The sequence below is a fragment of the Parambassis ranga genome, chromosome 20, assembly GCF_900634625.1.
Source record: "Parambassis ranga chromosome 20, fParRan2.1, whole genome shotgun sequence".
Taxonomy (NCBI): Eukaryota; Metazoa; Chordata; class Actinopteri; family Ambassidae; genus Parambassis; species Parambassis ranga.
This window is the reverse complement of record NC_041040.1, coordinates 5176301-5198517: the sequence shown is the minus strand read 5'-3', so window position 1 is coordinate 5198517 and position 22217 is coordinate 5176301. Positions and strand designations below refer to the sequence as shown.

The 22217-nt window shown below is 51.2% G+C and overlaps 2 protein-coding genes across 2 annotated transcripts; one reads left to right on the top strand and one right to left on the bottom strand.

The window, feature by feature from the left end:
• The first annotated feature begins 714 nt into the window (after positions 1–714).
• On the top strand, positions 715–3539 carry LOC114453165 (guanine nucleotide-binding protein G(olf) subunit alpha-like). The gene is made up of 12 exons (XM_028432896.1): positions 715–850; positions 992–1064; positions 1173–1227; positions 1387–1506; positions 2135–2232; positions 2379–2433; positions 2509–2582; positions 2655–2713; positions 2785–2905; positions 3034–3164; positions 3237–3304; positions 3393–3539. The coding sequence occupies exons 1-12, from the start codon at positions 715–717 to the stop codon at positions 3537–3539; spliced, it is 1137 nt and encodes a 378-aa protein (XP_028288697.1).
• Positions 3540–4855: 1316 nt separating this feature from the next.
• Positions 4856–19358, bottom strand: acvr2ba (activin A receptor type 2Ba). Its single transcript, XM_028433386.1, has 12 exons — positions 19327–19358; positions 18590–19181; positions 11806–12013; positions 11042–11148; positions 10737–10885; positions 10242–10385; positions 10029–10172; positions 9804–9952; positions 9321–9435; positions 9114–9252; positions 8876–9006; positions 4856–8493 (listed from the first exon to the last, which is right to left on the bottom strand). Exons 2-12 carry the CDS (start codon positions 18639–18641, stop codon positions 8272–8274), a joined length of 1560 nt encoding a protein of 519 aa, XP_028289187.1. The 5' UTR covers positions 18642–19181; positions 19327–19358; the 3' UTR covers positions 4856–8271.
• Between the last annotated feature and the right edge of the window lie 2859 nt (positions 19359–22217).

Genomic DNA, 22217 nt, shown 5'->3' with positions numbered 1-22217 from the left:
CGTCAGGCAGCAAACTGACACGAGAGGAAAAACAGCAAATCCCCAAAGAAAACAGAGCAGGAGACGACTAATGAGACGCTATTAGAGACTAAGGAGGGGGGAGGAGGGGAGGACAGGTGGGGAGAGAGAGAGAGAGAGAGCTGCTCAGGTGTGTCACTGCTCAGCGAGGGAACGGCAGCAGCAGTCCTGGTTCTCTAGCACTGAATGAACTGGACCTGACTGGATCGCCTGTAGCACAGAGGGGGATGCTGATTGGCTGAGGAACATCGTGGATTTTGATGGATGGACTGAGGGACGAGCTGATCTGGACCTGCTGAGCCTCGACGAGTCGGTGATCACCAACAGCTGCAGGTTGGTGCGCTGCCACACCACACTGAGAGCACTGGTGTACGACACTCGGTGACACACAAAGCTCACAGCGGGTTGTGTCTGTAAAGTTTTTACAGACACAGAGGCGGACTCTGTCTCAGACACAGAGACGGACTCTGTCTCAGACACTTTTACTTGTTCTTGCTTTCATCCACAACATCATGAGATGATCCTTTCTGATGTCCACCATTAACCCGCTCAGTGTTGTTCATATATGTGTGAACTGAATGAGGACTAAACCACTTTTAACATTCAGCAGTGGAGAAGCTGTCAGGTGAGCCACTGTTCATTACTGGTTCTGGTGTGTTTACTGGGTTCTTGCTGGTTCATGTGGTTCCAGTGGAGATGGGCTGTCTGGGAGGGCAGACGGAGGAAGAACGACTGGATGAAAAAGCAAAAAGAGAAGCGAACAAAAAGATCGAGAAACAGCTGCAGAAGGAGAGACAGGCGTACAAAGCTACACACAGACTGCTGCTGCTGGGTGAGACGCCTGTCTGTCTGTTTACCCGTCTGTCTGTTTACCTGTCTGTCTGTCTGTTTACCTGTCTACCAATCTGTCTGTCTGTCTGTTTACCCATCTACCTGCCTGTCTGTCTATCTGTCTACCTGTCTGTCTGTGCAGGTGCTGGAGAATCAGGTAAAAGCACCATAGTGAAGCAGATGAGGATTCTTCATGTTGACGGCTTTAACGATGAGTGAGTCTCATGTCTTTACAGTTTAGTCCTGGAATCCACACCCACACAGAGCTGTGTGTGTGTGTGTGAACATGTTGTCATCACAGTAACGCTGGCTTTATTTTGCAGAGAGAAGCAGGAGAAGGCTCAGGACATCAGGAAGAACGTGAAGGACGCCATCGTGGTAGGTCACATGACTAACAGAACAGGAACATCTGATCCAAACACACACACACACACACACACGCAAGTCATTGTGGCCCAGCACACAACTGCTGCACACAACAACTGCCATGTTCAAACAGGCGCAGCCAATCTGTGTGTGTGTGTGTGTGTGTCTCAGACCATCGTGTCGGCTATGACCATGCTGTCACCACCCATCCAGCTGGCTGACCCCAGCAACCAGTTCCGAGCCGACTACATCCGGAGCATCGCACCACTGTCTGACTTTGAATACACAGAGGTAACACACTCGCACACAGACACACACACACACACTCTGACTCACTCAGGTGTAGACAGGTCTCTGTTTCAGTCTTTGAGTAGCATCAGTTAGCTCTGTGTCATGGTGCCTGCACACACACACAGACACACACACACAGGTAACATGTCTGATGTGCTGATGTGTTACCTGTTAAAGAGGCGGGCTGCTCCTTTAAAGTGGCGCCTGGAGACCCGGGTTAGAGCTTGTTTGTTTTAATGATGTTAATGACATGATGTAACGAGTTCACCGGAGACTGGGGCCACACCGGAGCGCACACATACCTGACTGTGTGTCACCTGAGGCCTCATTATCCAAACAGTGCCATCTCTGAGGACAACAGAGACACAAAACAACCGTCTTCCTGCACGGCCACAAAACTCTTCCTGCACAGCGCTGCACGATGATCGGTCAGATTTATTCTGCATGTCTGCGTCAAAACACACAAAAATTTTGTCAAATCAACAAGTCACATGGCAGAGCGTATCAGGGAGGATCTGTGTGATCTGCAACCAAAGCTGCTGTGTTCATGGACCTGTCTTGTTTCCTCAGTAATAATTGCTGCTGCCTGCAGGGGCAGCAACAGTAACCGCTCTGCACTTTGTCTCAGGAGTTCTTTGAGCACACGCAGAAGCTGTGGGAGGACGACGGCGTGAAGGCGTGCTTCGAACGCTCCAACGAGTACCAGCTGATCGACTGTGCTCAGTAGTAAGACACAGAGAGGCACACACAGACACACACACAGACACAGACAGAGGTACACAGATACAAACAAAGACAGACAGACACACACACACACAAAGACAGACACACACACAATCCTTAAACCTGATCCAGATGTTACCTTCTTCCAGCTTCCTGGAGAGGTTGGAGTTCGTCAGAAGGACTGACTACACACCCACTGACCAGGTAACAAACCAGCCAATCAGGCGGCAGCATCCAGGATCACTCTTTTTTTATTGGCTGACACTTGCCCTCTTCCAGGATTTGCTACGATGCCGAGTTCTGACTTCAGGGATCTTTGAAACCAGGTTTCAGGTGGACAAAGTCAACTTCCAGTGAGTGTTTTGGACTCTGTGGGAGACATGAAGTCCAGTGATGGAGCTGTGCTGACTGTGTGTGTGTGTTAGTATGTTTGATGTAGGGGGACAGAGGGACGAGCGCAGGAAGTGGATTCAGTGCTTCAACGGTGAGGAAAACACTGATTTACCCTCAGACCCTCAGAGAACAGAAAAGTTGACTCTCTGTCCATCTGTCCAGATGTGACGGCCATCATCTTTGTGGCTGCCAGCAGCAGCTACAACATGGTGATCAGAGAGGACAACTCCACCAATCGGCTGCGAGAATCTCTGGACCTCTTCAAATCCATCTGGACAAACAGGTTCAATATTTAACTCTCTGTTTTCTGATTGGCTGCTGTAAGCCTCTCTTCGCTCTGATTGGCTGCTGTAAGCCTCTCTTCGCTCTGATTGGCTGCTGTAAGCCTTTCTGCTTTCTGATTGGCTGCAGGTTCCTGAAGACCATCTCTGTGATCCTGTTCCTGAACAAGCAGGACGTGCTGGCTGACAAGATTCTTGCTGGAAAGTCTAAGCTGGAGGATTATTTTCCAGAATACAACAACTACCAGGTCCCAGCCGATGGTAAACATGAGCATGTGCAGACACTCATGTGACACGCCGACACACCTCTGATCATCATGTCTGTGTTTCCAGCTGCTCCGGATGCTGATGAAGACCCTAAAGTGGCCAGAGCCAAGTTCTTCATCAGAGACCAGTTCCTGGTAAGCTCAATGGTGATGAGGACGGCGGTCTGTCTTCATTGTGCAGGAAGTGGCGTTTAGAATCTAACGCATTACTCTGCTGTTTCAGAACATCAGCATGGCGAGCGGCGACAGCAAACATCACTGTTACCCCCACTTCACCTGTGCCGTCGACACGGAGAACATCCGCCGTGTCTTCAACGACTGTCGTGACATCATCCAGCGCATGCACCTGCGGCAGTACGAGCTGCTCTGATTGGCCCTCCACCTTAAGACTGAGACACGTGACCTGAAGAATCTAACCTTGCAGCCTACTAATCAATGCTGATAGAACTTCAAAAAACACAATTTATATATATATATATATATATATAAATTGTGTTTTTTCTGCTTCTCAACTCACACTACCCACAACCCCCTGCAGGCAGTTGGTGGTAGTGTAGTTTAGGGGGAGAACAGATTGTCTCCTGATGTTGCTGTGGCAACCGCCTGTCCAGAGGGAGGGGACCGTTGAACGTTAATATATTTTGTACATGTTTCTGAACTTGTTATGTTGTGGAGTTCTTACCTCTCCCCTGATTGGCTGCTTGATTAGAGTCAGACTGTAGACTCATTTACACTGTTAGCTGTCAGAAGATATTTAAACTGATCCAAAAATAGAAAGCTTCTTTTCTCCTGAAAACACATTAAAGACTTTTAGGTGAGTTTTGATGTTTTTTTTACGCTGATGTTGAGTAAAAATCAATGATTGAGAAAAAGACAGAGAGACAGACAGAGACAGAGACAGAGACAGAGAGAGAGAGAAAGACAGACACAGAGAGAGAGAGCGAGAGACAGAGAGACAGACAGTTTGACTTTCCCTTCAAACGGAGACGCCTGGTCTTCGAGTAAAGGGACCAGGCGTCTCCGTTGGTAGGGACACAGAGCTGGATGTCATCAGGGCCCAGGACTGAACCTTGAGGAACACCAACACAGCACGGCGTTTGGACCGTTCTTTGGAACGTCCACCAAAACTTCAAAATATGACAAAGGGGGAGTGCGAGCGGCGCTGAGGCTGATACGACAACTGCCTGTCACTCAAAGCAGTAACGCCCATAATTATGCATCTGATTAAGTCCGAATATTAGAACGAGTGAGTCCTCCAGCCTCTCTGATGATGTCACCATGACCTCGTGACCCTGGACACACTGACTGAGCAACAACACACTGAAACCAGAAGTAAAAGGATCTGACAGCATTTATTATTTATTTCCATATACAAAAAGATCAAACAACCTTCTACAGTAATTTCATTTGTCACTAACAGCTCCTGTGTGTGTATATGTGTATGTGTGTGTGTGTATGTGTGTGTGTGTGGCACTGAGAACTACGACTACATTCATTCATACAATAATGATCCTGGCACTGGGTGGAGAGAGGAAGAGAGAAAGACAGATACACAACAGGCTTATGAAAATAGAGAGAGACCACACACGCACAGAGACACAAACACACACACCCGCACAGACACACACTCGCACAGAGACACACACACACACTCGCACAGACGCACACACGCACAGGCAAACAGACACACACACACAGACACCCACACAGAGACACACACAGACTCACAGACTCACAGACACACACAGACACACTCACACAGATCTAGCTCCAGTCTGGAGTGTTCCTCTACAAACCACCACAGTATCAGAGTATGTTACAGTGATCAATGCTTTCAGAAAGTACCAAAATAAAAGACTGGAACCTTCAAGCGGCTTCACAGCAGGATGACGGGCCTGGGGAGGGGCTTTTATTTTGTTAGGTGTTCCTCCTTCCTGCCTGCTGTGTAACACGTACAGTATACACTCATATAATAAAACATGAACTGCAGGTTTTTACAGTAATGAGTCACAGGTTCTTTCTTCATCAGTAGTTTGTCTACAGCTGAGGTCACACTGCCTCTTCATCATCATCATCATCAGCTGGTTGGGAACGAGGGCCACCTCAGTTTGATCTGAGCTAAGAAGCTGTCTGTTGGTGTCAGGTCAGCAGCAAACGACAGACAGGAAGTCGCTCTAACAGACGCCTGCATTCGCTGAGGCTCCGTGTTTCACTTCAGTCCAGCCGAGCCATCACACAGGAGGCAGCCATCTTTACCGTGAGGGAGGAGTCATGTGACTCATTTCATCCCTGCCAGCTGCTGTGACCAGTGAAAGTGTCTGAGGAGGAGGAGGCTTCACTGAGGCGGGGGTCAGAGGACTTAAACCACTGTTTTCAGTTAATTCTGCACATCCTGGTTTCTCCCTGCAGCCACCTGACTGGCCACCAAAAGGGGAAAATCACCTGCACAACCAGGAAACGCATCCGAGTCCTGCGGCAGCACCGGCCTTTAGCTTACTGCATGATAACGCTGAGCTGCCAGAGTACAACTTCGATCAATACTTTAGAAACTGTAGTATCAGAAAATGTGTTTTGTTCTTTAAAGCTGAGATTTCATGACCCAGTTCACCAATGACTTCAATCCTGGACTCCTGTCTGGACTTGGGTGGGTCTGTTGGACACAGTGAGGACAGGGACTCAGGAGACCACGTGTAGCCAGCGGTCACCGTGGCATCTGCTCCTCTTCAGAGGGGTCGCTGTGATATGTAAATGCTGCTTTAGCGTTGTTAGCATCTGACAGATTGGTCCCTATTTCTTGGTTTGTGGTGTCACTGTAGGATGCTAACAATGCTAACAGTATGTAAAAGCTGGGCGTGCGGCACACAGTGTGGCACGCTCCAGCTCAGTGAGTCCTTTTTTTGTGAAACTGAACCTTCTTCCCTAAAGCCCGAATCTCCCCACGACCACAGACTGCCGCCGCCGAGCACAGCGTGAGGCTTTATGAGGTAATACATTCATGGAAACACCTGGATCTGAGTGAGCGTGTCATCAGCCTAAGAGGGTCATGCAGGGAGGATTACAGTGTCCAATGATTATGCTCAGGTGGAGGTTCACATGAGGAAGTATCAATCAAAGGAGCACCAGCTGGGGGCGCTACAGAGATCAGGTCAAACAAGACACTTAAGGAGACATAACACGAGATGGAACGAAGGAGGTGATGGAAGATGAGAAGGAAAGGACACAAGGAGGCATAACAGAGAAGAGGAAGAGGACACAGGAAGTCCCGCCCTGTCCAGGTGTTCTTCTAATATCAGCTGTTCAACATAAACATCGGATCATTTCCAGCACTGAAACTTTTCAAAATAAAAGCACAATAAAAAATTCACAATCAAATATTAAGTAACTACAATAAGCCGTCATAGCAAGTAATCAATCTAGAACCAGAAAACATAGAAAAGTCTTGTGAGGTATTTCTGCTGTATTGAGGTGATCTGTGCTTCACCGACTGTTGCATGTGTTCAAAGGAAAACTAATGATAACGAGGAATCTACAGAAATATATCATCTTTGAGTCTGAAGCATCAGCATCATCATCATCATCACGGTCAGCAGCATCGTACACATTCACGTTACATGTATGGCATCACAGAGGAAACAAACACACAAAGGACGAAGTGAGGTCGCCTCAGTTTTGGTCCCAGTTGTAGGAAAAATAAAGTGAGAGGAGTGGAGGTGGCTGCCGACCTTTGACCTCTGCTCATCACACCACAGGAGGAAAGCCAGCACAGGCTGCTTCAGGGACTACTGTCTGAGTGTCAAACAGCTGTGTCTGTCCATAAGAAGCTGCAGCAGCGTCAGGACATGACGGAGGGACGTTCAGGGACACAGGAAGTGTCAGTGAGGTCTGATTATTGGATAAAAGTGATGGAGCTGCCTGTCTGCCACCTGTAGCAGGAGGACGAGTGTTAGCAGGAGTGAGGAGGTCAAAGGTCACGGCCTCTCTCCGACCTCCCTGTAACACAGGCAAGGATCAGCAGTATAAAATCATCATGAAGAAATCACATCATGTGACCTCACACACACTCTCACACATACACTCTCTCTCACGCACACTCTCTCTCACACACACGCACACACTGACCTGAATGCATAAACATTCTATGCACTGGGAGGCCTTGCACCTTTTTCAGGGTAACACCTGTTCCCCTTGTTTGGGCACCTTGACACGATCAGGACAGCCAACAGGCATAGAGCACACACCGATAAGCCCCGCCCACCAAAGGCTTCCGTCAGCCTGATCCTGCCCCCTCACCCCACCCGACCCCTGTGCACCTGGTTACCTGAGAAGTTTGATTTCCGAGCCAACCAAAATGCTGTGGTTGAGCGCAGTCAGCCAATCAAATCTCTGCATGCAAGACGTTCACTTCCTGGTTCCTGACAACCAATCCTGCCACAGCTCTCCCCTTCAGTATTCAGCCTCGAGTGAGAGGAGCTGAAATCAAACTCCGTCCAGTCGTGCTGTTCCTCTGACCTCACTTCCTGTTTGGATGAGACCCGTTGGATCCGAAGGTTTGTCGCATGAACACGTCGGTTTCTGTTTCCTGCGTAACAGTCTGGGTGTTTTGCAGCATCGTAGTAAAAGTCCCATTGGTTGCCCGATGGTCGGTGGTTGCTAGGTGACGCGGTAAAATGTACACAAAGACAATGAGCCGAAGACAAACGCACAAGGAGAAGGGTAAAAAAAGGAGTCACTGAGGTACCTGGAGATAGAAGAGCATTCACTGAGTCGGGACCTGAATGCGTTTCAGTGTGGGCGGTTCCCGTGTGTGTTCACTTTGTTTTCACATAACACACACTCGGAGTAAAAAAAGACACAATTACTGGAAACGTAGGAAAAACGAGGACGTGTGCTGGTAGTTTCTGTCCAGAGTCAAAAAACGCAAAGAGAGAAAATAGCAGCTGCTCTCACGCCGGCTCTATAAATCCACTGAGAAAGATGGTGTGTGTGTGTGTGTGTGTGTGTGTGTGTGTGTGTGTGTGTGTGAGAGAGTGTGTGTGTGTGTTTAGAGAAAGTTGAACTGAACAGGAGAAACATCAGGAAAGAGTTCTGCTGTGTGTTTCTCCTCATATACTGGACTCTTTGGACTGTGGGTCCACATTAGTTACCATGGAAACGGGAGTGATGGTAGAGACCAGCAGGGCGTTGTGGTCGGAGGTAGGCGGTGTGATGGTGGCGGTCAGCCGGCGGACCTGGGAGATCCTCTCTTCTACGCAGCCGGCTGACAGGCGAGCCTCCGCGTCGTGGTCCCAGCACTCCTCCACCGTCTCACAGATCTGAGCCAGACCCTGCGGGCGGCAGGACGGCCGATGTTAGCACGACAGAAGCAGCAGGCCCCGCCCTCCATGCAGCCCCCACCCTCCAAATACTACCTCTGCTCTTGATTTACATAAATGGAGTTTCTCTCATAAATGTGTCAGGTTTTTGTCAGACGGATAGAAATATGTTTCCCTTACATACATGTTTGTGGTCTGATGAGATTTCCAGGTGTGTGTGTCTGTGTGTGTGTGTCTGTCAGGACACTGACCAGCAGTCAGCCCAGTGCATTCTGGGAGCTGGTGTTTGGGATGCCACCACCCTGCGTGTGTGTCTGTGTGCGAGCATGTGTCTGTGTGTCTGTGTGCGTGCGTGCGTACGTGTGTGTCTGTGTGCAGACAGACTAACACTCACACTGTGTTTGAGCCAAAGCTCCTTGAAGGCCGGTCTCAGCTTCTTGTGGACGACGACCTCCTGCAGGTCCTCCAGTGACGGGTGCTGACCCACTTCCTCCTCAAATGGCAGCATGTACTCATCCACCGGACCTGCAGACAGCAAAGACAGGGCTCCTCAACACACACTCACACACACCTTTCTGCTACTGTCAGCCTGAACACAGGTGAAGTACAGAAGCTGTGTGTGTGTGTGTTACCGTCTGCAGCCTTGCAGCGGGACACCAGCTCCCACAGCACCAGGCCCATGGCGTACATGTCGATCCGCAGGAAGGAGTCTCTCTGGAAGTTGATGGCTCCTTCTAAGACCTCTGGAGCCATGTAACGCCTGGTCCCCACCTGCACACACACACATAAAGACTCAGAGGGAACCAACTCCTCCTCTAGCTGCAGTCCAAGCAGCTCACCTGTCCATGTGTCTCTCCAGGCGGTTGTCCCGGCTCGAAGCATACGGCGAGGCCGAAGTCTCCGATCACCGCCGTGAGGTCAGAACGCAACATGATGTTTTTACTCTTCATATCCCTGAGAGGACAACACCCAGAGTGAGACCCAGACCCAGAGTAAGACCCAGTGAGACCCAGAGTGAGACCCAGAGTGAGAGCCAGAGTGAGAGCCAGACCCAGAGTAAGACAAAGAGTGAGACCCAGAGTGAGACCCAGAATGAGACCCAGACACAGAGTAAAACGCGGAGAGACCCAGACCCAGAGTAAGACACAGAGTGAGACCCAGACCCAGACCCAGAGTGAGACCCAGTGGGCCTGGTGAGACTGAGAGCAGTTCTTCACTGAGGATGGATCTGACTCACTGGCTCCACCAGGTGGCAGAACGCTCTTACTGCTTGGTGTGCCCTCTCAGCTGAGGGTTGTGGGTCTGTGTGTGTGCGAGCTGACCTGTGAGCGATGGCAGGTTTGTGTCCCTCTCCTTTCAGGCGGGGGATGTCTTCATGCAGGTGAGCCAGGCCGCAGGCCGTCGTCTCGGCGATGTGACACAGCTCAGACCAGCTGACCACGTTTCCCTTCAGGAAGTCCGTCAGGGAGCCCTGCAAAGACAGCACAGCGGTTTTTGCCAGTCCCCACGTCAGGAGTGACCTCTGAGACGTGTCCCCTGTCCCTCACCCTCTCGTGGAACTCAGTGATGAGCCACAGCTCGGCCTCCAGGTGGCTCCCTCGTTTCTCAGCGCCGATGTACCTCAGGATATTTTCATGCCTCATGCCCGGCGTGGAGAACACGTCCCGCTCGTTCTGCCATGACTCCTTATTCTGTGACAGAGAACACAACAGGGGTCAGCGAGGCCGGCGCACGGTGGGGGAACAGCTGACGGTGCGTACCTGGATGGGGAAGATCTTCACAGCCACAAAATCATTCATCATCTGGCCCTTCCAGACGCAGCCGAAGCGCCCCCTAGCCTTCACCTCCAGCAGCTGAAGGGGCTTGAGTCCCACCAGGGGGGAGGCAGGAGGAGGAACAGGATCCTGGAGGAGAGGCAGAGAGAGGAGCAGGTGGTGAAAATCACTGAAGGATCTGATGACGTATAAAGTCACAAAGTTAACAGAATAAAGCAGCAGACTACACGTGTCCTGACAGAGGAGCAGCAGGAGGAAAGTGTGTGACGCTGCAGAGAGACAGCATCACACTGCCAGCAGGGGGAGCTGCAGAACACACACTCATGTTCAGGACACCAGCAGTGTTTGTGTAACTCTGCTCAATGCCAGCAGAGGGAGCTGCTGCTGACAACATGAGAGAACTCTCCATGCTGAGGTCTGAGGGACGAGCTGCAGATGGCGCTCTGACACCATGTTTCCACTGTGTGTGTGTGTGCGCACCTCGGTGATGTCCACGTGTCCGTACGGAGGTTTGCGGTGTCGGTACATCCAGACGGCAGTGAGCAGAGCCACAGACAGCATGGTGACGGGCAGCAGGCAGTAAATCAGCACCTTTAACACGCCAACGCTGTGGGGCGGGGCTTTGATCACTGACACACACACAAACACAAACAGTCGTCATGCTTTCTACAATCAGCAGTGAATGACTGAATTCATTCTTCTTATTTATTTTTTTCAGATTTTGTGAGCAAACACACATGTACACACACACACACAGACTCACACACGTACACACACAGACTCACATGGTCCGGTGACGTCCGGCAGGTGTGTGAACCTCTCGTTGCAGAAGTTTCCTTCGCAGCAGCAGAAGAAGACCTGAGGACTGTCCTCTGTCGCCACACACTCCTGTCTGAGACACACACAGACTCACTCAGTATGTGTTCACTGTGACTTTGTGTAAGGTCAGAAACTGTGTCCACACAGCCGCCATGATAAAGGGTCCTTCTGTCTTTGATCCTCGAGGATCTTCGTAAAACTGAAAACTGAATGAAGTTTAAAAACACAAAGCAGACCAAGGGTGGAGCTGCTGCTGGCTCTGTGATGAAGCTCTGTGTGTGTCTGCACAGATCTGCGAGTGATGCGTGTGAGTGATGCTCAGTTTGCCAGAGAGGCTAACGGCACACCTGTCACTCACACGCTGAGCATCGCTGGGACTTGACCTAAATACTTCTCTCAGACGCCTGGAAGAATATCTGTGAGCTCCACCTGAGCAGGGCCACCTGAACCTGAAAAGGTTCCTCACAGAAAAACATCTGGAACAGTTTGATCAGAGAGCTGCAGTCGTCTCCGCCCACTGCATCATCAGCCGGCGCTGCCACACCTGTCAATCGAGGCTGCAGACGCTAAGAGTGATGGGAAATGTGTCCATCAGTGGACAGCAGCACACAGCTCCGTCCTGTCAGAGCCACAGAGGACCAGCAGCTGTTTACCTCTGAGGTCACCCAGAAGAGAGCCAATCAGCACTGAGCCCCGGCTCACAGGTGGGGCTTCTCGAGTGTGTGTGTACCTGTCATAGCAGTTGAAGTCGTCCAGCCAGCACCCCTTCTTCACCAGCTCAATGGAGCCGGAGCTGTTCCTCCAGGAGGCGTAGCAGTGCGAGCGCTTGTCCTTCTCGCCCTCGCAGCGCTCCACTCCGCTCTGATTGGTCTTCTCGATCTCATAGTTGACGTTGTAGTACAAACACTCCATGGTGTCTACGTCGCCATGGCTCAGGCCTGCAGACAGAGGAGAAGCCGTTAGTACCAAACCTCCTCCAGGGGCGCACACAACACACACAACTGGAGCGCCCCCTGCTGGCTGCAGTATAGCTCATAAGCCCCGCCCCCTACATGTTAGTGGATGGGACACGGACTAACTTAACACATTCAGTACTTTGATGGTTTTTATCTCACTGATCTGTGCTCAGATGAACATTTAATACGTTCATATTTGAACATCGTGGAGGAGCTGACGGTGCCGTCAGCAGCTGGCGGAGCAGCAGAGCGGTGGAGGAGGAACGTGTTTGAGGTGTGGTGTCACCATGATGACAGTGGTCAGACATGTTCAGATGAATGCGGCAGAGTGTCAGATGTCTGTGGAAGCTTCACCATCACTGTTTACGTTGCCGTGCATGCCGGGTAGTGATGTTCTCTTCCTGACTCCATACAAACATGAAGGCAGCAGGACCAAACAAAAGACAACAACACAATGTCAAAACAAAGCAACAACTTAACAGAAAGAAGCAGTGAGACAACAACAAAACCACTAAAGCGCTCTCCACGTTTCCCCCTCTCTCTCTCCACCAGTAAACTGCCCCGCCGCCTGTTGCATGATGGGAGATGAGCTTCCCTGTGCAGTGTTGACTCTGAGGCAGCATGAACACAGAGGAGCAGTAAAACTGTGCCTGAGCCTCATCAGTATTCGGGAGGTCGACCTCAGTCACCATGGAGACCTCTGAGCTGCTGCCACTGAGAGTGTGTGTGTTTGTCTTCATGAACTTTCTGTGACTGCTGCTCAAGCCTTGATGAAAAATAAGTAAATGTCAGCTCACACACTCACACACACACAAACAACACAGACACACACACACATTAGCTTGATGTTTTCATGGTGAAACATCTCAGCAGCTCTGAAGTTAAACTGAGACGTGTGTGTGTCTGTGTTGTTTGTGTGTGGGTGTATATGTGTTTGTGTCTGTGTTGCCCTGTGTTGTGTGTCTGTGTGTGTGTATATATATGTGTGTGTGTGTGTTGCTTGTGTGTCAGATGGTGGGGTCATCGATGGGGGTGTGTGTGTGGTGTGTATATGTGTGTGTCTGTGTGTTGGTTGTGTCAGATGGTGGGGTCAGTGATGGGTGTGTGTGGTGTGTATATGTGTGTGTTGCCGTGTGTTGTTTGTGTGTGTTGGTTGTGTGTCAGATGGTGGGGTCAGCGATGGGGGTGTGTGTGTGGTGTGTTGCAGTGGCGTGCTCTCTGGGCCTCAGACACTGGTGGGGTGGGGTGGGCTCAGACTGACAGCTGAGCTGTGAGAAAGACTCTGCAGCTGCAGCTCACACACACATCTCACATTAACATGTCTATGCTGCTCATGTGTGAAAGTGTGTGACCTCTGACCTCTGCTGCTTCCTGATGACACGCACACAGACGTGTGTGAAATGCAAACGGCCCAACGTGTGTGTGTGCTCCACTTTATAATGCAAAATGACCACATACTAATTATTAACAGCCTTTGTGCACTCCAGACATAAGGTCACAGGTCACACACACACACACATGAACCCACACAGGCATCTGGCAGGCTGATTTTGTGAGTGTGCATATGTTAGTGAGATCACAGCGCAACATATAAGATGCAAAGCCATGGGAGCCATTCAGACATTCACACACCGACACACACCGACACTGACACACACACTGACACACACACACTCACACACACAGGGCTGATAGTAGTGATCAGGACGTGCAGGTTGTGCTTTTCTGTGAATCTGCTGCAGCTCTAACTCTACTCGTCTCAGACGGACAGAAATTCCCAAATGAAACCTGATTTAACCCTCTGAGCGGTTCTGTCACATGATCAGTCAGTGTGCTCTGATTGGTCAGCTCCATCCTGTCTGCAGGCAGAGTGCAGTCAGTGTGTGTGTGTGTGTGTGCAGAATCACTCAGGTATTCAGACAGACATCAGCTGCAGGTCAGACAGAGACTCTCTGAGTGTTGGTCATGTGACTGCTGCTCACATGTGGCTCCATCATGGCTTCCTGCTGGGTGCTGAGGAGGACCGGACTTTATGTTTTTACCAAGTCTGGTTGGAGTGGACTTTTCTCTTTATGTTCACGTTTCTTAAAGTTAACCATGAAGGGAAAACATGCAGCTCTCCACACACACTCAGCCCCCCAAACTCTCTCCCTCTCACTCTCTCTCTCTCACACACATCCTCTATTTATAGCCATTTACAAGTCAGCCTGAACGCTCTCTGTGAAAACGATAAGAGGAGGATGAGGAGGGGAAGCGAAGGAGAGCAGGAGCTTGTCCTTAACCAAATGTCTTACACGCTCTCTCTCTCTCTTTCTCTCACACACACACACACTCTCTCTCTCACTCTCTCTCACACACACACTCTCTCTCACACACACACAGCAGTGCCAGTGCCATCAATCACCGCCTGGTCGGCACTGACAGCTCAGAGCTCTGCAGACAATAGAGCTGACCTCTGAGACTTGGGGCCTCATCGCTGCAGAGAACAAGGAAGAAGCTCACTCCTCTTCCTTTCTGCTCGACCACCCGACAGCTGTGTTTCTGATTTGAAAATAACCTGCAGAAAATCTGTGATAAAAATCAACCTGCTCCGTCCTGTAGAAGCCACTCGGCTGTCAGCTCTTCTTCAGTGATGCTGTGAGCGGTCTGCACCGTGGTGGATCAGCTGTTCATCTCATCTCAGAAACATCGAACACTGAAAACATCTGATGTGACACACCAGCCCCTTCACATGAAGGCCCTGCATGTTCAGGTGGATGGTGTTCAGCTTCACCTGCCTGCACCTGGCTTGATGGCTGAAGTGAGCGGTGGGTGACTGCGGTGCCGACACTGCACACAGGAGACCACCTGATCCTGTAAAGAGCCACAACACGGAGCTCCTGCAGCAGATCATGAAACCGTGTGGACATGAGACTGAGCTGCATGTCAGCTGACGGACCTCTGAAGCAATCCAATCAAACAGAACACAGGAGAGTGTGTGTGTGTGTCGTCGTCATCCAGACAACATCTGCCATCATGTCTGAGAGCAGACACACACACAGGATCTTCATTCCTCTGGTCCTTGAGGGAGAGAGAGGAACAAATGACTGAAGAGAGAGGGGGGGTCAGCCTGGGCCCCTGGGGGCCATCAATGAACGAGACCCCCCCCCCCATCTGTCACAGCAGGGCTCCAAACTTTACAGCCACCCAGACACAATGCAGACCAACACTCTGCCATTTACTGCTGTCACTCTGCACCGTCAGCGTGCTGGCCTCTGATTGGACAGATTGACCAGGACACATCACTGCTGTGTGTATGTGTGTGTGTGTGTAAATAAAGTCTTCTGGACTCCATTGTTGGCCTGTGTGCCTTAGACACAAACAGCAGAAGCTAGATTATACTCTGTACACACACTCCTCTGTAACTAAACGTAAACTTGTCTAGAGAGTAGGGTTGGGCGGTATTAAGGTATACCGGTGGGGCACACAGGTAGCGACGGTATCATTTTTAATACCGTCAATAAAAAAAAATGTAATCCACTAAAAAATAAGGATCAAATATTAAACATATTTTATTTGATGCCTTGTGTGGTTGAATCTTCAGTTTTACTTCAGTAGTATAATGTATTTTACTTTTGGAGACGTTTAATAAAGTTTATGAACATGACGTGAGACAGAGAGAGAGAGAGAGAGAGAGAGAGAGAGAGAGAGAGTCCCTGGTCCCAGAACACTGCTGCGCTTTAGGAGGCCGTTTGACGGTATCAAAATTTGGATACCGCCCAACCCTACTACAGAGGGACACGGCGGCTGACAGGACAACATGTGGAAAGAACCCTCAGAGACATGGAGACTCTTCAGGTGTTCAACATGAGCCAATGAGCATGCAGTCTCAGGTCACATGACTGCAGCAGGGACAGTGTTTACCTCATTTATGTTCAGTGTGCATGTGTGTGTGTGTGATTGTGTGAGTGTGTGTGTGTGTGTGTGTGGATCATTTAGAAAGCAGGTCACTGGAGCTGGAGCCATTCATCACACGGAGCGCTGAGTGTAGTGAAACGCTCACACACACACACAGCACAGCCCGCTTTGAGAGTCCAACAGAGAACAGAGTTTTCCAACAGTGCTCATGTTTACAATCCTCCAAGTCGTCATCTCACCAGTTCAAGGTGAGGTCCACCCTGTGAGGCAGCTGGACCTGGGGGGCATCACAGACTCCCACAGTTCATAAAGCCTTCCCTGCTTTAATAACAGACACCGGCTGCTACATGCTAGCTCTCCTCTAGGTGACCAGCCTTCAGGTTTCTGCAGTCAGCTCAGACTGAGACCAGGATCAGTCCTTAAAGGACATGTCAGCAGTGACCAATCACAGGGGCGCCTGTGTGTCAGGTGATTCCGGCTCAGAGCGCTGCACCATGAACGACTGTGTGAGTGTCCACACACATTTCAGACAGCAAAACAAAGTCACATGACCACGTGACATCACTACCTGATTGGACGGCTCTAGGACAGTGATGTGTGCCCTGCTAAATGTGGCTAACTTCACCTCCTCACGTTTGTGTGACATCACTTCCTGTTTGAGGATGGTTCAGAGGTCAAACCTTGCTGCCGAGTGTGTGGCTGCACTCCTCCAGCTGCACTGCCGCTCAGAGCTGTGGGTCTCCCTCCTCCTCACCCAAACAGCCCCCTCCCTTCTCCTCCACCTCATCCCCCTCTACTCCTCTTGACCCCACCACATTAATCTTAGGGGGGGGCAGTGAGGAGAAAAACAGGCGCTGGTCCTTTAAATCCAGCCCATAGCTAAGAGCAGCCCATCCCCCACCATGCACCCCTTCCTCACCCTCCTCATCCCCTCTGCTGGTGTTGAAGGCCCTGCAGGGCGCTGATACGGACACTCGGGCCTCCCTCCAACAACAAAAACAACAACAACAACAACCACACCACCACCAGCAGCAGTAACACTGCAGACAGCCTCCACCTGTTCACAGGCAAATGGACGGCACCGTGGAAGGTGTCAGCGGGCACGCTAATCTCCTCCCGCACAGCTCGCCATCTCCACTCTGTGAAGCAAAAGGAGCGTACCCTCTGTTTGCTCTGTGTGCAGCTCCACACACTCAGGCCTGTTTACACTGCAGAGGGCACAGACCACGGGGTCAAAGTTCACCTTCACTGTGAGGTCATAATGCTCTGCAGAGAAGCACCTGATGAGACATGGAGGTAAGCTGCAGCCTGAGGGCTGAGACACCTGCAGTTCCTCCAGCGTCCACATGAGTGCATCCCCACAGATGTCCATCATGCTTCCCTGAGCAGACTCAGGAGTTTGGGTTGAGGAGTCTCTCCATCTCACTGATAGCTAGACCGCTGTGACTGACAGGCGGGTGCTGTCACACCTCATCCAGTCAGGCTCCGCCTCTTTGCCCATATTTGGAGTAACAGGGAATTCAGATTCACTCAGGCGATGTCACTGAATTAAAGTTAACTCGATAACGTAATGAGCTAATCAACGTTGCAGCGGAGAAGAAGAAGAAGAGAACAGCCGTCATCATCAAGAGGGGGGAAGCCCCACGTCATGTGACCTACGAGGTCACCTTAAAATGTTGTGTCTGTGCTCCGTCATATTACACATACACACTACATGAAACTGCACACACACACACAACAAGGCGCTACACACACACACACTACATGACACTACACACACACACACACACACTACATGACACCACACACACACACACAATACATTAACACACACACACCTTACATGACACTACACACACACACACACACACTACATGACACCACACACACACACAATACATTAACACACACACACCTTACATGACACTACACACACACACTACACACACACACTACATGACACCACACACACACACACACACACACAATACATTAACACACACACACACTACATGACACTACACACACACAATACATTAACACACACACACACTACATGACACTACACACACACAACCATCGCAGGTCGCTGCCCTCCGCAGCGGGCTCGTGAGCATCACGCACGTGCTGCCCACTTCCTCTGAGTATCCGTGTAGTATTTTTCCAGCGCGCACGCGCCTCCTCTCCGCTACTACGAGGCCACATGACGGAGCTGCTCCATTCATCCACCCGCCGTGTGTCGTAGTAAAACGCGCGTGGACGGCGCCGAGGCGCGCGCGCGGAGGGACGTGCGAGAAAGAAAACGGGTTAATATCCATGTTTTAACACGCGTGTTTTGGGGCTCGCGCTCCGTGCTGCCGCTCTGCTGATCGATTATCGATCCGCCCGCATGCCTGAGCAGACAATGGAGCAGCATCCTGTGCACGCGCATGCACGCAGGCACGGCTGCAGCCAAACACCGACACCGGGCTGGACTGAGGTGACTCCTGACAACACAAAGACACACACACACACACTGAGGACACACAGCCATGAGACGTCCGCACGACTATCAGACCCATGTGAACCCGAGACACGGGGCGCGCGCGCGCACACACACACAGCATCTCTGCGGAGCCCCCGGTCCCTGCCGGGCCACAGGCAGCCCCGCTGGCCCCTTACCTGCACACAAAGTTCCCAGCAGCAGCGCCCAGCTCAGCCAGCACGGCCACATATTCCCGTCAGACGGAGGCGCCGCCAGCTCTGCTCCCGCTGTCCTCCGCGTCCTCCTCCAACATTTAAAAGTCCCAGAGGCGCAGAACGACGCTGCGTAGAACCGCGAGGGGCGGCCGGTCCGCCGGACCTGTCTGTGCGGAGTGCTGTGCAGCGTGTGTAACAATCCAGCAGCCTCCTCCTCCCCTTCTCGCTCCTGCTACTGCCTCAGACCCGCGCAGCTCCACGGGGAAGGTCCCGGAGCAGCGGCGGCTCGGCGCGGTGGTCCCTCTCTGTCCCGGCCCGCGGAAAGTCCCCGGAAGAAGGCAGCGGTGCAAACAGCCCGCAGACCAGCTCTCCTCTGTCCGTCCCTCGCTCTCTGTCCGCCGCCTTGTCCTCTCTCCCCCTCTCTGGTCGGGGCTGCTGGGGACAAGCAGGCAGAGGGTCCGTCAAGTCGCACCGAACGCCCCCACACAACCCACATCCGCTTTCAAAATAAAAGCACAGTCAGACTGCGTGAAGCTGCAGAGCGGCCGGACAGGTCCGCCAGTCATCATAGCACCTGACGACACACATGGAGACAAACAAGCACACACACTGAACACAGAGCCGGCGAGCATGTTCAGGGTCACACGGACCCTCCTGTTCTGGGCTCAGTTGTTTCATGTGACTGTATAAATGAAGAAGTTAAATAAACCTGAGCTGACCTCTGCTGGAGCCTGGTTCAGCCTGGAGGGCCTGCAGCAGACCCGGAGGCAGGGACCAGAGCCGGAGGCAGGGACCAGACCCGGAGGCAGGGACCAGAGGCAGGGACCAGACCCGGAGGCAGGGACCAGAGGCAGGGACCAGACCCAGAGGCAGGGACCAGAGGCAGGGACCAGAGGCAGGGACCAGACCCGGAGGCAGGGACCAGAGGCAGGGGCCAGACCCGGAGGCAGGGACCAGAGGCAGGGACCAGAGGCAGGGACCAGACCCAGAGGCAGGGACCAGAGGCAGGGACCAGAGGCAGGGACCAGAGGCAGGGACCAGACCCAGAGGCAGGGACCAGAGGCAGGGACCAGAGGCAGGGACCAGACCCGGAGGCAGGGACCAGAGGCAGGGACCAGACCCGGAGGCAGGGACAGACTGCTCCTTCCTGGATCTAACACCTGGACACGGTGCTCTGTGGGCTTCAGCACACATCCTGGTTTTATTTCACAGAGATGACGTTACATGCTTTTATTTTGATAAACATGACCGGACGTGGTGTCTCAGTTTTTAGAACCTTAACAGTGTTTAGAAAAGCCAAGCTGAACCGAGTCCAAAATGGCTCCTAAAGAGAGAGAGGGGGGAGAGGGAGAAGGAGAGGGGGGGGGGGGGGGGGGGGGGAGGGGGGGGAGAGAGAGGGGGAGAGGAAGAGAGAGAGGGGGGGAGAGAGAGAGAGGGGGAGAGCCCGGATGTTTAAATACAAAGGCAGGAATGTAATGACAGAGGAACACTGAATGCATGTGATGGTCAACAGCACAGAGGCATGATGGGTAATAAACATTATGAGCTGCCGGGACACCATTGATCAAAATGGGTCAGTACATGTAAAACCTGTGTGTGTGTGTGTGTGTCAATAGCGATGAAATGTCAAAGAAGACATTAAAGGACAAGTGCAACATTTTAAAAACACTCCTGTTACAGCAGCTTCTGCTTAGCTTAGCTTAGCTTAGCTTAACAAAGAGTTGTTTTCAGGCATAGACTCTAAATAAAAAAGACGAACCTTCAGATGTCTGGGGAACACTCTGTCCACTTCCTGTTTCAAAGCTGTCTGCAGAACCTATAGAGGGCACTCTGCAGACAGGCCTGAATACAATCCTACAATCCTCTGTCTGGTTTACAGAGACCCAGAGCCTGACCCCCGAGCAAGCACATGAAGGCAGAAATGTCCCTTTAACAGGAAGGAACCTGGAGCAGGACCTGGTTCATAAGAGGGACAGTCCTGCTGGTGGAGGAGGAGAAGAGGGAGACAGGACAGAGAGGATGAAGGAGACAGAGGAACAAACATGGCTGTTGTTATAAGGCTTTTTGTTAAAGTACAGCTGATTGCTGACATTGTTAAGATAATTATGTTACCACTACAAAGATGAACTACATCAGCAGATGGTGACAGTAAGCACTGGTCAGAGGTCAGAGGTCAGAGGTCAGAGGGCCGGACTGCAGCCCAGCATGCTGATCTGAAGGCTGGGAGACCTGCAGAAAGACACAGAGACAAAAGAGGACAGGACACAGTTCATGACATGAAAGGTTGGATCACATGAGCATGGAGCTAAAAGACAGACTGATGTCCTCTGGTCTTTCTGACAGCTGAAGCTAAATTAACCATCAAACACTAGCATGCTGCTAACGGCTGCTGATTGGTCAGTTCCGATTAGGACTGATGGGGACAGGAGCTCCTCCCTACATGAGTCCTCACATATATATCTCTATAGGGGCTCTGCTGCTGCTGCTGGCTGATGTGTCCAATCAGAACAGGGTTCTTATTGATTTGAGAAGATGTCAGCCAATCACCTGTCTTCCTTCATGTGGTGTGTACCTGTCAGGTGATGGCTGAGGAGCCTCAGACTGTTCCTGTTACATAAGTTCAGACTCCAGACAGACATGAAGCAGACAGCTGTGTTATTCCCGGGTCTGCTTCAAACACACCCGGAACACACTGCCACACTGACATGTACACACAGAGACACACAGAGACACACAGAGACACAGAGAGACACAGAGACACACAGAGAAACAGACACACGGAGACACAGAGATACAGAGAAACAGACATACACACACAGAGACACACACACAGACACACAGACACACAGAGAAACAGACACACACACAGACACACAGAGACACAGAGAAACAGAGAAACAGACATACACACACAGAGACACACACACAGACACACAGAGACACAGACATACACACACACATAGACACACAGACACACACACAGACACACAAACAGACACACAGACACACAGAGAGACACACACAGACACACAGAGACACATGCATAGACACACAGACACACAAACAGACACACAGACACACAGAGAGACACACACAGACACACAGAGACACATGCATAGACACACAGACACACACACACAGACACACAGAGACACAGAGAAACAGACATACACACACAGAGACACACACACAGACACACAGAGACACAGACATACACACACACATAGACACACAGACACACAGAGAGACACAGACACACACACAGACACACAAACAGACACACAGACACACAGAGAGACACACACAGACACACACACAGACAGATACACACAGACACACACACACACTCACTCACAGACACAGACAGACAGACACAGACAGACACACACTCACACAGACAGACACACACACACACACACAGACAGACACACAGACACACACACACACAGACAAACACGCATAGACACACAGACACAGACACACACACACACACACACACACTCACTCACAGACACAGACAGACAGACAGACAGACACGCAGACACACACACACAGACAGACACACACTCACAGACACACACACACAGACAGACACACACTCACAGACACA

Coding starts and splice junctions, on each gene's coding strand:
- LOC114453165 (XM_028432896.1), top strand. CDS start 715: ATGGGCTGTCTGGGAGGGCAGACGGAGGAAGAACGACTGGATGAAAAA. Junction 2,583..2,654: donor GTGGACAAAGTCAACTTCCA/GTGAGTGTTTTG, acceptor TGTGTGTGTTAG/TATGTTTGATGTAGGGGGAC. Junction 3,305..3,392: donor TCATCAGAGACCAGTTCCTG/GTAAGCTCAATG, acceptor CTGCTGTTTCAG/AACATCAGCATGGCGAGCGG.
- acvr2ba (XM_028433386.1), bottom strand. CDS start 18,641: ATGTGGCCGTGCTGGCTGAGCTGGGCGCTGCTGCTGGGAACTTTGTGT. Junction 12,014..18,589: donor GCTGGGAACTTTGTGTGCAG/GTAAGGGGCCAG, acceptor CTCTGTCTGCAG/GCCTGAGCCATGGCGACGTA. Junction 11,149..11,805: donor GACTTCAACTGCTATGACAG/GTACACACACAC, acceptor TGTGTGTCTCAG/ACAGGAGTGTGTGGCGACAG.